The sequence below is a fragment of the Eucalyptus grandis genome, chromosome 1 (genome assembly GCF_016545825.1).
Source record: "Eucalyptus grandis isolate ANBG69807.140 chromosome 1, ASM1654582v1, whole genome shotgun sequence".
Classification (NCBI taxonomy): domain Eukaryota; kingdom Viridiplantae; phylum Streptophyta; class Magnoliopsida; order Myrtales; family Myrtaceae; genus Eucalyptus; species Eucalyptus grandis.
The window spans coordinates 26,555,997-26,571,556 of NC_052612.1; the positions used below are offsets into that span (position 1 = coordinate 26,555,997).

Sequence of the window (15,560 nt, forward strand, 5' to 3'; positions counted from 1 at the left end):
TGTTTTGGAGAGCTTTTCAGGTGGGTTCGGTCGGTAATTTACATGTTTCGGATTAGACCCTTCAGAAGTTTCGAGGTTTCAATTAAGCCCTCCAGAATTATTTGTGAAAGAATTTACAAGTACCAGAAATAATCCATTTCTAATGCTGATGCGAGTGTTTTGTCGGAATTTCTCCCATCATGAAATACCTTCGACTGAAAGTCGTTCTTTAGCTTTTAATGGGAAGAGATAGGTTCCGTAGTGACTCCGAACAGAAAATATTCCGGGGATAAAAAATAACTATAAACCTTTACTCCATATTTTGAACCTAACTGTATGTACAAATTATGTCAGAATTTAATTGACGGTAGAGTTTGAAAGTATAGCCACTTCCACGATAACACACGTAAACAAACTGTGTTGGAATTAAATTGACAACAAAGTTTGAGAACACTATAATTTAATCGACAATGCAACGTCCATGATAGATGTATACACTGGAGGCTAATCAACAACAAAAATTGCAAAGATACAGTTAAGGAAAAATAAGGTGCAATGTTAGAAAGTAAAGATAATTAAAATATAAATTTTTGATTGATTTGTGGGGGTCTCCAAAAGTACGATGTTATTTAAAACCTATAATTGATAGTAATCAATAGAGTTTTTTTTTTTTTTATTTAAAACCTACAAATGACACGGGAGGTAAACCCCGGGGGCAAGTCACCCCGCGAAGCCAGATCGAACTCCTCCCCTTTATTAATGGAGGTTTTACAAACTGGTGAGTGGTTATAGTTTTTAAGTTGTTATAAAAAAAAGTTACAAGAAGTTATAAAAGAGTTCTTACAAAGAGAAATTACAAAAAGAGGTTACAAATTATTACTTAAAAAAAAAATTCTTAGTGATTACGAGAAATTACAAAAGGTGATTACAAATAGAGATCACAATTAGTTATCGAACAATTATCAATGTAGACTCATCTATGTCGATGATTTCTTCGACACCATTATCTTGATGGTTGTATTCAAGATTGTCGACTCCATTTTTGTCGATTCATTCACGCTGTGGATCACGTGTCAATGATAACTAAAAATCTAGACATTTAATGATGCAAACACAGAGTTAATCCACGTTCTAAACATTTCAATCATCTGCTGTCATGATAATATAAAATCATCTGCTGAACTGTTTTTTTTTTTTTTCCTTCTAAATTTTCTAACACGAGGGGCGTCCTTCCTTTGACATAGTGAAAGTTCTCGAGGCACTTAGGGAAAAAAAGAAACACACATGGCTATTCGAGAGCTACATGCCCCGATTCGCGACCTAAATCTCTATGGTCGTTGGTGCGAAACATGCGCATTGCGGAGGCGATTCGAACTTTAGACGACGCGAAAAATAACTAGTGACGCCTCTTAAACGGAACACCTTTTAACAGGCAAGCAAGGTACAATCCATGGAAATGCAGAGCTCGGGGAGGATGCGAATTGCGCCCGATTGACAAGTGAACTCTTGCTGCGAGAAGATGAAGAATGGATTGAGATTTCCAGAACTTGTCCTGTTACATTAGAGGCACCATATTTTCAGGTCAATAATCAGTGATTGGAGTTGCTGCTTTAGTGAGTTACTTGTTCAAGTTTACGGAATTGGGTCGCAGTTCATCTCATTTTTTTATTGTGCCTCTCAGTTTTTGTTTATATTCATTTTGTAAGTTGTGTATTGAACAAAGAAGTTGACAATTATGGAGAGGTCGAAGAACGCGCGATGCTAGAAGGTGGCAAGTCCATAGATACTAAGAGATAGTTATGGAATGCAAGGTCGACATTGAACGAAGAGGGCCGGCACTATTGGGTCATGAGAAAGGACTATTGGAATTTACTTGCCTGTACCCTCATGTCATGGAATGGTCGCTAGAATATATATGGTAGATTGAACATCTATAAAAAAGTTTAGTAGCATGTTCTTCGCTTTTGTTTATCTACTTTTGGTTTGGGATCAAGTTGGTGATCCAACCAAGGATTACCGGTGTTCAGTTGCAATTTTATATGAAATATGCGCAAAGCTTCAAATAGAATCATACGTGAAATCTTCATTTGTGCTTGTTTCAATCGATTCTACTCAACTTTTGGTTATCATAAACTTATCATAAGAGCTTAGTGTATCAATGCTTGATCAAGATTTCTCTATGGATTATTGAAAAGTGTTTAGCCATGTCCATTTCTCGCTACATTTAGAAATTGAGCGAGTCTTTGGTGTATCAAAAGGAATTTGAAGATTCTAACAATTTGCTAATACATCCCTTTTGCATTATCCTCAATGTGAAAATATAAGTGTTTTTTTTTTTTCAATTTTGGACAAACTAAAGTTACAAAACTTAATCGGCACCTCATAAGGACTTTTCAAATGTATGTTTACCAAATAAGATTGCCCTCAAATGGCATCCCAAGGCATATTTTCAATTACATAATTTACTAAATAGTATTTACATTTCACCAAACTCTTTAGTTCTTGCATTTTCTCAATGATATTCTCTTAAAGTTGAATCAAACGGGCCATGCACAAAGTGTGCATGAATGGGATCGCGGATGGATGTGGTTAAAGTACTCTGTGCGTGAATAAAAAGTAAATGGATTGCGAAAATTTTAAGTGTATTGAGATTGAAATACAAGAAAGGAGAGTCATACGATGTTGGGATTTTAAAATTACGTGAAAGGTGTCAAAGCCTTTTTTTTTTTTTTTTTTTTCGAAGGCTCTTCTTCCTTGGAATTCTATTTTATCTGGGATTAGTCGACCGAGCTTATCATCTTCGCTTCTCATTTACTCAATTTTATCGTGCATGCCTCCATCTCTGTCCCGGCTTCAAAAAGATAGTAACTCGAGGATATTTCCTCTGTAAACTTGGCCATTAACTTTGTTCATCCGAGGTTAACATGGACACGAAGAACAGTGTTTCCGCTCGATTTATCGGCAGCGTTTATCGCGTATCTGATGCATCACCCGTACACCAACTCTTTTTTTTTCATGCGCATCGATTGATATCTACGACGAAATATGATTTCGTGTTAACCGCGAATTGAGTTCGATGGTATTGTGAAGGCGTGGTTTGTGAGTACTTTTTTAGAAAAGAAAATACACTATTGAATCTCTTGACATCCCATTTAATAGCCTTTTACCGTTTTAATATGGTCATCGTGGTTGGTGTGATTGGCAGAAGGGGTTAGAGGCTTTTTCAATTTTTAAAACCAAAGGTCAGCCGTTCAAATCTCATTGCGTGCAAATCTGTTTTGGAGCAATATCACTTGTATTAGAGGTGAACGATTATAAGTTTTAATTCCATACATGTTTCATCTAGAACTTAGAATCTATCTATTGAAACAAATTCCTTATTTTTTTAGAATCTATAACTCATCATGTATACCCTAGAACTTGAAATCTACTTTGTCATAAATTCCAAGGTCCATCCGGGTTCTACTTGTATTATTAATTGAACAATTGCAGTTAAACATCACATTTTATTACTATCAAAATCAACTAATCACAACTTACATTTAGACATACGAAAAATATTAAATGTTAACAAAATAAAAGTCTCGATTATAAAATGAAACTCAAACTAGTAGTTCCAGATTATACACTTATCATTAGACTCCATGAAATAACGTAGGATTGCATAAAGACACAAATTAAGAAAAAAAATAATAAAAAAACTTGCTTTAGGTTCTAAGTTCTAAGTTCCAAGTTTCACCTATTTAGAATTTAAAATTTATCAGTCAAAACAGGTTGTATAATTTTTAAATTTGGAACATATCCTAAATATCTTGAATTAAGAACCATACTAGTGGAAATTTAAAACTGAATAGGTTTCCACAGGTTAGGTTCTACCCTAGAGATAGAGGCATGGACTTAAATGGTTTGTGGGCTTGTAGAGTGTTTTGTAGATTTCTAGGCAATCAGACCTCCTCATCAGTATCCCTCAATTATGAAAAGAGCACCACAATGTCTAAATTCAAAGCCTCTCTCATAATTAGGAAGGTCTTATTAGTTTTCGTTTTTTGTTCTTTTGTTTTCCAACACATAAAAAGAATAGAAACATGTTTGTATACATCAATTAATTTTTCTATTCCCTAAAATAAAAAAGTAGTTAGGGACTAGATTTTGAACGAAAAAAAAATATATTTTTTTTGTTTCTAGTAACAAAAGAGAAATAGGACCATTTTACAAAAATAAGCTCGGCGTAATCTAATGCTCCTGTTTACATAATCCACACAAGGTCCAAATGAGACTCACATCCCAATCCCAACCAGCTGTTTTGACATGATCTAAGTCCCCCATTTTTCGAAATAAAAGAATAAAAATCAAAACTTAGGATAAAATTATAAATTAGATTTTGAGTAGTTTTCCTATATTCTAGCGTTAATTCTAGTCTAGAATTAGTTTAGCATAAAAAAAATTGTGAAGATCTTTGATGAAAATTGGATTTAAAATTGGATAAGTTCTTAGGGATTTACCATTTAGATTTTTTAACACTTTTTTTTTCAGAGACAATATTATGTCGTGACAGCTTGGCCACTTTATTGAGAGAAGACGTCTTTTTCCCTTAAGATTCTATTGTGGGCATCTTTTAAAGTCATAAGCAATTCTTTTTTAATAGAAAATCAGATTGCTTTGAATGAGTATTTTGCATTATCATTCGTCTTATGTATAGTAGGACAATAATCCAATGCTTCATGGATTTCCGATGTAATTTACTTTAAGGTTTGATGAATTTATACAAATAAGTGCACCAAATTTAAGATCACCTACATCCTAAGTTATTTTGTCACTGCAAGAAAACCACATGATCCCTAGGAGTGAGCATGGCAATCCCAACTTAAAACCAGGAGTCCCATGGAGTGAGCATGACAGTCCCACCTCGAAACTAGGAGTTGTCCACCAAGGACCAATTCTAAAAAATTGGAGCCGAACCTATTCGTTGGTTTCATGGATCCATCCGAGAATCGAACCGCTAGTCCAAACCGATTCTTAGGTGGGTCCATGGAATCGATCTCCAATCCCTATAAATATTAATATCATGGTGAACCTAGTTTTTATTTAGAGTACCAAAACTTGTTTGACCTTATATTCGGGTTGAATCATGAGCCATTAATTTTGATTAAGGATCAAATATACTATATTCATTAGCTAAAACCTTAATTTCTTCAAAGGTTATGGTTTAATTCTCTTAGGGTTTTTTTCGACACCGAAAACATATGGAGAAGAATTAGACTCCACCTTAAAAGTCATAATCTCCATAGAAGTTAAAACATTAATTGTTTGATCTATCTTTTTTCCACATCAACTTCATTTAATCATGGAAATAGCTAAGGAGAGACCTAATTATACTCATAAAATGAGCCATTGGCTCTTAATTTCGTATCATGATGATAAAGCGTTGCAACATTTCTAAACATCTCCAATCAATTCTCTTATTCCTCTTTGTTCGTTTATTTTATTATGATTGATAAAACAAGTAAATGGATTATTATAATGAAAAAGAAAACAAGGAGTTAATCATATTACACACCCAATAATATTCAATTATTACAAATACACGTATATATTTGGTTGAAAAACTACAAAATAATTAAGTAATTAAGAAATAATTTATTTTTTAAAATATACATTTCGATTTGCTCTAGGTGAGTAAATGGATGAATTAATATTTAGAATTGAAAATCAGACCGATACTCACTGATTTCATTAAATTAGAATTGAGAATTGGATTGATCAATCAGACCAACCCTCATAAGAATTGCCAATTTCAGTCTAATCTCGTATGATTTCGAGCAATCTAATTGGCTTTTCATTCTTTTGCACATCCCCCTCCGGCAAGAAATACCGGCCAAGGTCATCGATTGGGGCTATGGCGGACCAATTTGAAGATTCCAAGATTCCAAGGACATGTGGCAGGACTTGAAAAGTCAAAACAATTATTTCCCCTCAAATTCGGACAAATACGTTTGTCCAATCGGATCTTGTCCATATTGACAAGAGAGACAGGGCTCCCGGTGGGTTAGCTCACCCGTACGTCGAAAAGTTAAGGTGAAGACGTCGACGTCCCAACAGTCCCCACCTATTCAAATCTCAAAAACCCTCAAACGCTCCCCCAATTTTCAAAATCCCTCCGCCACGTCACCTTTTCCCCCAAAAAAATATTTATATTTCCCCCACTTTTTATCTTAATCTCTCTCTCTCTCACTTTTTTTTTTTTTCCCTGGTCCTGGTCAATGCCATCTTTTGCCCTTTACAATCTCCGGCACGTTTCTCAAAACCCCGCCTATTCCCCAAAAAATTAATTATTTTTTAAATCAATAATTAAATTTTCCGTAGTCGATAAAATGCTCAGAAAAAATAAAAAAATCCGAATCCATCTCATCACAAAGCGCGCCCCGGGTGCGTGTGCTGGGTGCTTTCACGGTGGACTCGTTAGGGTTTCCCCGCCCGACCCGCCCGCCCGCCCGATTCTCCCGCCTCCCGCCCGCCGCCGCCCGCCGCCGTGCATGAGCCCGGGCCCCGGGTCGGATCTCATCCCCATCGCCGGATCCGCGCCGCTCCAGCTCCCCGGCGATGGCGTCGAAGGCGGCGTCCTCGCCGTCCGCCTCCGCGAACAGATTGGACGCCCCGGCGGATCCGTCGGTACGCCGCGCCCCCTTACCTGATGGTCTCCGCGGATTGCTTGGGGAAACGGGACGTGCCGGATTGCGCGGTCGTCCCCATTCTCGGACCCGCGCACCGGCGATCTGGCTTTTACCTCTTCCGTTTCTTAATTTGGTCGGGATTAGCTGAGCCGGCCTGCGTTGACTCGATTGCGGAGTCGGAATTCGCGGTTTTTTGCGATGGTTTTGGGCTTATTAGTAGAATGTAGGTCGTTAGGAGAAGAGATGATGGCTGCATTGTCGTGGAAAATCATCTCCTTGAGGTTTCGAAAATTGGTTCTTTTTGTTTGTCCTTTTTTTTTTTTTTTGGATGAGTGAAACCGATTCTTATTGGACAAGCTGCGTTGACCAATGATTACCCGTGTCATGGTGATGATCACGTATGAACAGGTGTGAATGTGATCAATTCGGGTTCTTTTCCACGGTTTCTCCAAGTCTGTAAGAACGAGATACTGGAGTAGTAGGAAAACTCTCTGATAATTCTAGTGGACTATCTAGGTGGTGGACTTGTTATTGCGTCCTGTCTTTTGCGTTGTCTTCTCTGCTTCGACCTCGATACTGCATTCTCGATGTAGTTTAGAAGGCCTGGTGGTTGAGGCCCTACCATGAGGGCTTTGGGTTGAATTAAGCTCTTAAGCCTGCAAGAGCAACCTGTAAATAGTGGGAAACAAAAACATTTTTGTTCTGGGTGTAGCTGGTATGCCTGGCAAGTTAATTCCTTAAGGACTGCTTTGTTTGTTAAGGACAAAATTTCCTGTACAGATGAAGTCTTGCAGCTGGAGACTTATTTGCATGTCATTCACTTTTGTATTCTTTAGTTTTCTTTGTTTCGTTTGGGGTGTGTATGTTTGTACCCTCCTCCACAATTGTTATATGGGTGCTTACTTCCACATTATGATTATAAGACATTAATGATGGGAGGGTAATTAATCTCGCTGTGTTTTCCTATTTGTGTTGATAATATATATGGAGCTGAGAATGTATTTACCCACAAGCCATTTACATTGAGCATTGCATGAAATTTGGTTTTCTGCAGGCTCCAAGGCCACTTGAAACAGTCCCGGCTGTCAAGGAGATAGCAAATGTTATTGATGGTTTCAAGAAAGAAGTTGCTGCTGATCGGGCTGTTATTATAAGGGTACGCTGTGGTAGTATTTTTCTTCTTGATAATGTTAGTTCATTATGTTCTTAAGAAAACCAAGATGAACTCCACATAATTTCTATTCCTATTTTTGTTTTCCAGAAAAGAATTGAAGAAAACAGACGGGAGCTGGCAGGTGTTACAGAAAAAATATTTAATTCGTCTAAGCAAAGAAATGATCCTACATGCGACAACATCACTGGTAATAGTGTAGACTTACTGACAAAGAGGCAAGCAGATGCCCTTGGCATGCAAAATGGTATTGATGCAAACAATGGCGATAGAGATAGCAATGACTACCTGGAGGATGCTCATGCTTCTACGGCAGTTCTTCTTGGATCTAGTATCCCTGTGAAGAATGCTGTTCGCCCGATCAAGCTTCCAGAAGTGAAAAGATTACCCCCTTACACAACATGGATTTTTCTGGACAGGTTAGTGAGATTGTGATTTCTCTTCCCTATCTAGGATCTCTTTCTGTCTGATTTTTCCACCCTGCGTGTGCAAAAACTCTATGGCTTTTTACCACTTCCTAAGTTTAATAATAAGGCCTTTGCTCTCTGGGTTCTCCTCAATTGATTCTGTATTAGAAGAAAGTGATTGAAAGGGTGGGCTAAGTCTGAACATCAACTGGCATCATTTCATAAGATACTATAGTCACCCCCTCTTTGGAGAAGTTGCTAAAATTAGTTGTTGGCTTGTTTTCTGGAGTATTTTGTTTATCCTTTTTACTCTAGTGCAGAAATCAGAGAATGACTGAGGATCAGTCAGTCGTGGGTCGAAGAAGAATATATTATGATCAGAATGGCGGGGAAGCACTTATTTGCAGTGACAGTGAAGAGGAGGCAATTGATGAAGAAGAGGACAAGCGAGAGTTTGTGGATTCTGAAGATTTTATTCTTCGGTTGGTATAACTGATTTTTTTCTATGTCATCTTCATGTGTGTTCATATTTAGTTATCTAATTGTTCTGGAGTTCTTGTTTTGGCTAGTCAGGGAATTATTCTCCCTGTGATGCAGGGCCTAGACTTCACGCATTGACCTTCATCTGATTCCCATACATAGAAACCTCTTGCACTGGGATGCCCTGTCTGGCCTTGTTGTCTGGTTGGACAAGTTTCCTAGGATGTGTCTTTTCTCTATATAATTGTTAGATTTAATTTTCAAGGGACTAAGAAAATCTTTCCAAGGTGCATACTTGGATCTACTTAGACCGAGTGTCTTAGGTTTCAATTCTATGAAGTACCCTCATTTTATGTTCAAAGGCATCGTAGCAAAATTTGCTAAAGCATCTTCATTTGGTTTTTATTACAAATCTCAGTCTGTCTTTCTGGACTCTTTTTTTCTTCATTCAAAGTGTTTTGTCACCTTTCCTTTTCGTGTTCCCGTTCTGACAATGTTTAGGGAAGACTAAGAGCCTTATTGGGTCGACTGTGCCTTTTGGTCATAACTTTTTATATTAGTGGTGGGATTCTAGCTTAGGTGTGGCTTTAATTCTATAAAGGATCTTGGAAACGTGAATTTCAATTTGTCCTATGATTTATTATGGATGACTGTCATATTTGCCACTTCAAATATTTTTGGACATGGAGATAAACATGAAAGTTTCTTTGTTTTGGGCCTAATTCCATAAGTGAGAGCTAAAGAAATGGGATTTCCACTTCTTGGTTGCTGGCTTCTCCAACTATTGGGCTTCCAGCTGGCTTCTCCCACCTCACACATTAAGCATGAGTAGTTTTTTCTGATGGAAGACGACCTATTGTCAGGTTTCCTGGTTGTGCCTTTGAAGCGGTTTTGGAATCTTTTCAGTTTCTACTTCTGTGCCAATTTCAACTGTTGATGCTAGAATGAACTTCCCTAGTATCTGCTCATCACAATTTACATCGATCGTCCTTTCATCAACTGGCATTTGCATCTAATCAGCATTGCCTATGTTAGGAAGGATTCTTTTGCTGCATTTTAAATATTTGGAATCGTAGTCTTCTTTCTGCCAACAGATATGATATTGGAAAAATATCGGAGATTGTAATCTTCTTCTGATTTTCTAAATTTGCCAGCATGACCATCAAAGAACTTGGTTTATCTGATTCAGTTTTGGAATCATTGGCAAATTGTTTATCTAGAAGCCCTTCTGAACTCAAGGTATGAGCATAAATAATATAAACAATTCACTGTGCTCTGATGTTTCTTGATAGATTGGTTTTCTACATTCATTATGCTTCTCTTTTTTGTGATTATGAAAAGAACTGGTCATTGTGTAAACTATGGTCCAGCCGTTGCCCATTTGCTTTCTGCTGGCTTTACAGAGAAATGAAACACCATCAAACATCTTATACAGGCAAGATATGAAGTCCTTATTAAGGAAGAGAAGGATGTGGGTGGCTCTAAGAATGGGGATAATGAAGAAACCTCTCAGACAATGAGTTCTTTTCTCGATAAAGATCTTGATGCTGCTCTAGATTCTTTTGATAACCTGTTTTGTCGTAGATGTCTTGTAAGTGATCTCTCTTGCATTTTTTCATATCTTTCTGCGTTCTATTTCATTCTATTGCTCAGGATGTCTCTTTATTATTTATGTATTTGCAGGTTTTTGATTGCAGATTGCATGGATGTTCTCAGGATCTTGTGTTACCCGTAAGAAGTCACTTGGAACTACTTTTTCTGAATCTTATATAATCTTTTTACCAGTATTCTTAGTTTAAACAAAATTACATCTTAGTCATCATTGTCAAACTTCTTTATCAGGTGGATAAACAACCTCCATGGAGCCATACTGATGAAGAAAATGTACCATGTGGTCCTCGTTGTTACAGATCGGTATGTATTTAGTGTGCCAATGCTTTGTATCTAGCACGATGAGGGGAAAATAGTCTAGTTGTTCATCGTATTTTTTTTCCTCTTTCAGGCTTTGAAGTTAGTAAAAGGTGCAACAGTGAGTTCTCCTGGGTCTGGTGATCCTGAAGATAAATCAAATCCTTCATCTAATGGCTCCAAGTCTCATGTTCTAACTAGGAAGAAATCTGCCAGCTCATCTGATAGGTCACGGTTGAAACAATGTCAGAGTGAAAGTGCATCATCTAATGCAAAAAATGCCTCAGAAAGCAGCGATTCAGAGACAGGACCCAGGCAGGATGGTTCAGCACGTGTTTTGTCTCCTCGCAAGACTAAAAGTGCCGGAAAAGGTGGACTTCGTAAGAGGAACAGCAAGCGAGTTGCTGAGCGAGTTCTAGTTTGCTTGCGTAAACGGCAGAAGATGATGGCTTCTGATTCAGATTCTATTGCAAGTGGAAGCCTTCTATCAGGAGAGATGAAACTGAGATCCAAATTGCAGAAAGAGAATGAGGATGCTACTTCTTCTTCACAAAAGAAATTAAAGTGTCCAGTGATTGGCAGGCCAAGAAGGAAGGATGTAACTATTGAGGAAAGTCACAACTTAGTACAGGGTGAAGTTCCCGATGCTCCATCAAGTGAAATGACTATCGATCCACCTCCAGCTAATAATAATGATACCTCAAGAAAAGAAGAGTTTGTCGACGAAAATACGTGTAAACAAGAACTAAGTGAGGATAGATCATGGAAAGCTCTTGAGAAAGGCCTTTATGAGAAAGGGTTGGAGATTTTTGGTAGGAACAGGTCTGTAGATGTTATGCTATTATTGGCCTTTTTGATATCCACCACCTTTTCATCCTTTTTTTTGTCCTTTTCACTAGAGCTGCTACTCTGCTAAGCGTGGTATATAGGCTGGTGGAAACTATAGGTAGTTTGAGAGACGTTTTCTGCAGCCATTCTGTTGATTGCTCACTGAAGCATATTGTTGCCTTCTCCCTTTTGCTATGCAGCTGTTTGATTGCTAGGAATCTCTTGAATGGTTTGAAGACATGTCAGGAGATTTTTCAGTACATGAATTGTTCTGAGAACAAGCTAATATGTCAAGGTGGTGATGCTGCAAATTATCTCGGTGAAGGCTATCCTAAGTTTGACAGTAATGGAAATGTGGTTGGTATCTTTCATTTGATTGCCTTGTTTCGTTAGGATTTTCCATCGCTTTGCATGTATTCTGCTTCTTGCATAGAACCTTGACTGGCATAAGTTTTTTGCAGGTCCATATTGAACCAAGAAGAAGATCAAGATTTTTGCGTAGGAGAGGCAGAGTGCGTCGTCTGAAATATACTTGGAAGTCTGCTGCCTATCATTCAATCAGGAAAAGGATAACTGAGAGAAAGGATCAGCCATGCCGGCAATATAACCCATGTAACTGCCAAACTGCATGTGGCAAGCAGTGCTCCTGTCTTTTAAATGGAACCTGCTGTGAGAAGTACTGTGGGTGAGTCCATTACTACCGATTTTATTATTTTCATTTCTTTATATTTCTTATCAGAAATGTTATTCGGGGGAGATAACAGCACGATATAGGGAAAAAGATTGAGTATAATGAGTGTAGAATGCAAGTTCTCATGGAATTAATATCTTGCTTTTCTGGAACAATAGATAGATGTTTTGTTAGATAATTCTTTTGTTATAGGCCTATGTTGGATTCATACTATCAACTGGTTTGAAACAGATGTCCAAAGAGTTGCAAGAATCGATTCAGAGGCTGTCATTGTGCCAAAAATCAATGTCGGAGCCGGCAATGTCCATGTTTTGCAGCTGACAGGGAATGCGATCCAGATGTTTGCCGAAATTGTTGGGTCAGGTGTGTGTCTGAATTTAGATGCTTTTGCGTTGTTGGTTTTCGTGGTTTCTTTCTATACTGCTTATGTGGTTTGGAGAAAGGGAATCTTAAGGCCTGTTTTGTATGGAAAAGTTTTCAAAATCTTGAGTTTTCAGTTCACCTTAGAGTGAAAACAGTGCAGAAGATGTGCTTGGCAGAATTTTGAAAAACAATTTATAAATGACAATAGGGAAACTGATTCCAAATTGGAAACCATAGAGGCTATCCTTGTTTTCATTCCATTTGAAAATGAAAACAGTCCAGAAAATGTGTTTGGCGCAACTTTGGCAAAAGGTTTGAATGAAAATAAAAGAAACTATTATAAAAAATTGAAGCTGTAAAGTGCAAACAACTTTTTGTTGTTTTGATTGTTTCACTTACTGAACATGCTTCTCAAGAAAATAGAAAGCTGTTTCCATTTTCAATTTTTAGGGAAATGAAAACTAAAAAGTGATCTTCAAAGCAAACAGGCTCTTATGCCGTAGAAGACTTTACATAACAATGGTTTTGGCTTTATTCAAGCGCAATGAATTATAATAATCTGGTTTTGCCAGGACCTCAATATGCAAATTATCATGTTAACCATTGAAGATTTACTGTTTCTGGTCCTTTTAATGTCTAGTGAAGCCTCTAGACAAATACATGCTGGAGTATTCAGAATCATCTGTTTACGTGTGTTGCCTGCTGTCATGCTGCTACTAATGCTGGTTCAGTAGAGTTGCAGCCTACTATAATATTCTCTATTTCCATAAGGTATTTAAATAACAATTGTCTGTTTTCTCTGGTGTATGACCCCCTTGGAGTTGTGGGAGAACAAGAACATTTGTTAGTTCCAAATGAGTTGTCTTTGCAACAGTATCCGTCTTTCTTTTCCATGAAAATTTCTGGTCACTTGGGATTATTTATGAAAGGGAAAGCAAATGCTTGGCGAGATCAACCATTATCTACAGTAACTTGATGTTGGAAGCAAGTTTCATTTGTCATAATAGCATACACAGTGATTCTTTAATCCATGCCAATATTATACTTTCTGTTTTGCAGTTGTGGTGATGGAACTCTTGGCGTGCCTAATCAAAGAGGTGATAATTATGAATGTAGGAACATGAAGCTGCTTCTTAAGCAACAACAAAGGGTAAATGGCAAAAATCTCTCTCTCTCTCTCCCTCTCTCTCTCACACACACACACATGCGCACGCTTGCACAATTTCTGAACAATAGGAAACAAAGGAGAATGCCCTAAGGAGATGGGAAAGGAGGTTGCTGTAACCCTCTTTCTAAGATTCTAGTATGAGAAAAAAACTAAAGATAAAATAGGTCTTAAACAAAAACTCGCAGTTGCGGTGAACTTTCATGGTAGCATATGTGCACCCACAATAAGTAGGTCAGCATTCCCATGCTTGGGAGGCGGTGACTAGTTCGTGCTTTATTTGAGCATTATCAACTAAAATGTCTGTTGAGGAACAATAAAGAGGGCATTTCAGCACTTCGTGAAATGGAAAGCTCATGCCATTGCCATGATATCGGATAACAATTCTGAGAACTAGAGGTGGTAACCAGTGTGTTGTAATTGGGCGTTACGTTGTCAGCACACTGGCAGTGGGACTAGGCATAGAAGCTACCAGAGTTTGATCGTAACGTTTCATGAAATGCACTAAGCTTGACTTCTGTATACTTGCAGGTTTTGCTTGGGAGATCTGATGTATCTGGTTGGGGAGCTTTCTTAAAGGTAAGTGTCGAATAGCAGCATCATCGTCAAACTTCAGGGTGTCTTATTGTATTTCTTGGGCTACATTGCAGAATAGTGTCAGCAAACACGAATATCTTGGCGAATATACTGGGGAGCTAATTTCACACAGGGAAGCTGATAAGCGGGGAAAGATTTATGACCGTGAAAACTCATCATTTCTTTTCAATTTGAATGATCAGGTTCCTTAACTTGTTCTACTTTTGAATTTGATGAGACTTAGCTAAATTTCCTCTTTATTATACATTATCATGAACTGTATTACTTCACCACATGCAGTTTGTTCTTGATGCTTATCGAAAGGGTGACAAATTGAAGTTTGCTAATCACTCTCCTGATCCTAATTGCTATGCTAAGGTACCTTCTTTTACTGTCTTTGCCGTTGGAGCTCTTTGTACGAAAATCTTGCATAACCTGGAAAGACTGGCTCCTCTTTTTTGGTGGTGGACTAGAGATAACTGGCTCACATTTTGAAGAGTTCTGCATTATTTCCTTTGTCAAGTTGCTTCTGGAAATTGTTGCAGGTTATAATGGTGGCAGGGGACCATAGGGTGGGGATATTTGCCAAGGAACGAATCAATGCTGGGGAGGAGCTATTTTATGACTATCGTTATGAACCGGACCGAGCACCTGCCTGGGCAAGGAAGCCCGAGGCTGCCGGTTCTAAAAAGGAGGAAGGTGCTCCTTCAAATGGTCGGGCAAAGAAGCTTGCATAAAAAATCATTTGTTACTTGCAAGTCCAAATTTTTGTCATTCTTTTACAGGTAGAAGTGTTATTCTTATTGTCCATGGAGGAAAGGAAGGATGATTCTCGATTATTTTGTTGGAGTGGCCATTGCCAGCTCCGTAGTTAACAGTGATTCTTTCCCTGATTTATGTCTCCGCGAGTAGAGACGACCTCGAGAAGTCATTCTTACAAGTTAAGTATTATGATCTCACTCAGCCAGTGAAGCTAAGCTGTTGCCACTTCAACATTGGTGAGAAATGAGATTCAGTCCTGACTTCGGAGGGAAGAAGAACAGGAGAAGAACAGGAACAAGAAAGGGAAAAAGTACATACATCTGACTGAGAAATGGGCGAACTCGACATTCGTTTAGGGATTTGCAATCTCGCTAACAACTCCTTGGGATGTCATTCTGTCGATGTCTTTTGTAGGGATCATTGCTGTTAATGGAAGGATTTATTTTTTGATTAGTTGAATTGCCCTGCATTGTTTTCAGAATTTCAACAGTCTAAACGACCCTCACTTTCGTATCCTTTTCTTTCTTCTCCTCTTAATATCAGGTTCCCTACTTAAGCA

The 15,560-nt window shown here is 38.1% G+C and overlaps 1 protein-coding gene across 5 annotated transcripts; it reads left to right on the top strand.

Annotated features, from left to right (window-relative positions):
* Positions 1-6,472: 6,472 nt before the first annotated feature.
* Positions 6,473-15,560, top strand: LOC104457119 (histone-lysine N-methyltransferase CLF). Of its 5 annotated transcripts, none has more exons than XM_010072059.3 (17): positions 6,474-6,648; positions 7,705-7,806; positions 7,912-8,240; positions 8,549-8,710; positions 9,863-9,947; positions 10,144-10,299; positions 10,392-10,439; positions 10,551-10,622; positions 10,711-11,438; positions 11,645-11,801; positions 11,906-12,129; positions 12,367-12,498; positions 13,558-13,648; positions 14,195-14,242; positions 14,314-14,442; positions 14,540-14,617; positions 14,785-15,560. In XM_010072059.3, the coding sequence occupies exons 1-17, from the start codon at positions 6,580-6,582 to the stop codon at positions 14,974-14,976; spliced, it is 2,802 nt and encodes a 933-aa protein (XP_010070361.2). In that variant the 5' UTR covers positions 6,474-6,579; the 3' UTR covers positions 14,977-15,560. The 5 variants fall into 5 exon arrangements, with proteins under 5 accessions (XP_039167543.1, XP_039167546.1, XP_010070361.2 ...); XM_039311611.1 differs by having other exon boundaries at positions 10,144-10,224; XM_039311609.1 differs by lacking the exon at positions 10,551-10,622 and having other exon boundaries at positions 6,473-6,648.

What these genes read in the sequence shown, in the direction of transcription:
- LOC104457119 (XM_010072059.3), top strand. Translation starts at nt 6,580, where the DNA reads ATGGCGTCGAAGGCGGCGTCCTCGCCGTCCGCCTCCGCGAACAGATTG. An exon ending in ACGCCCCGGCGGATCCGTCG is followed by an intron (nt 6,649 to 7,704) that starts GTACGCCGCGCC and finishes GGTTTTCTGCAG; the next exon opens with GCTCCAAGGCCACTTGAAAC. An exon ending in TCTGAAGATTTTATTCTTCG is followed by an intron (nt 8,711 to 9,862) that starts GTTGGTATAACT and finishes TAAATTTGCCAG; the next exon opens with CATGACCATCAAAGAACTTG.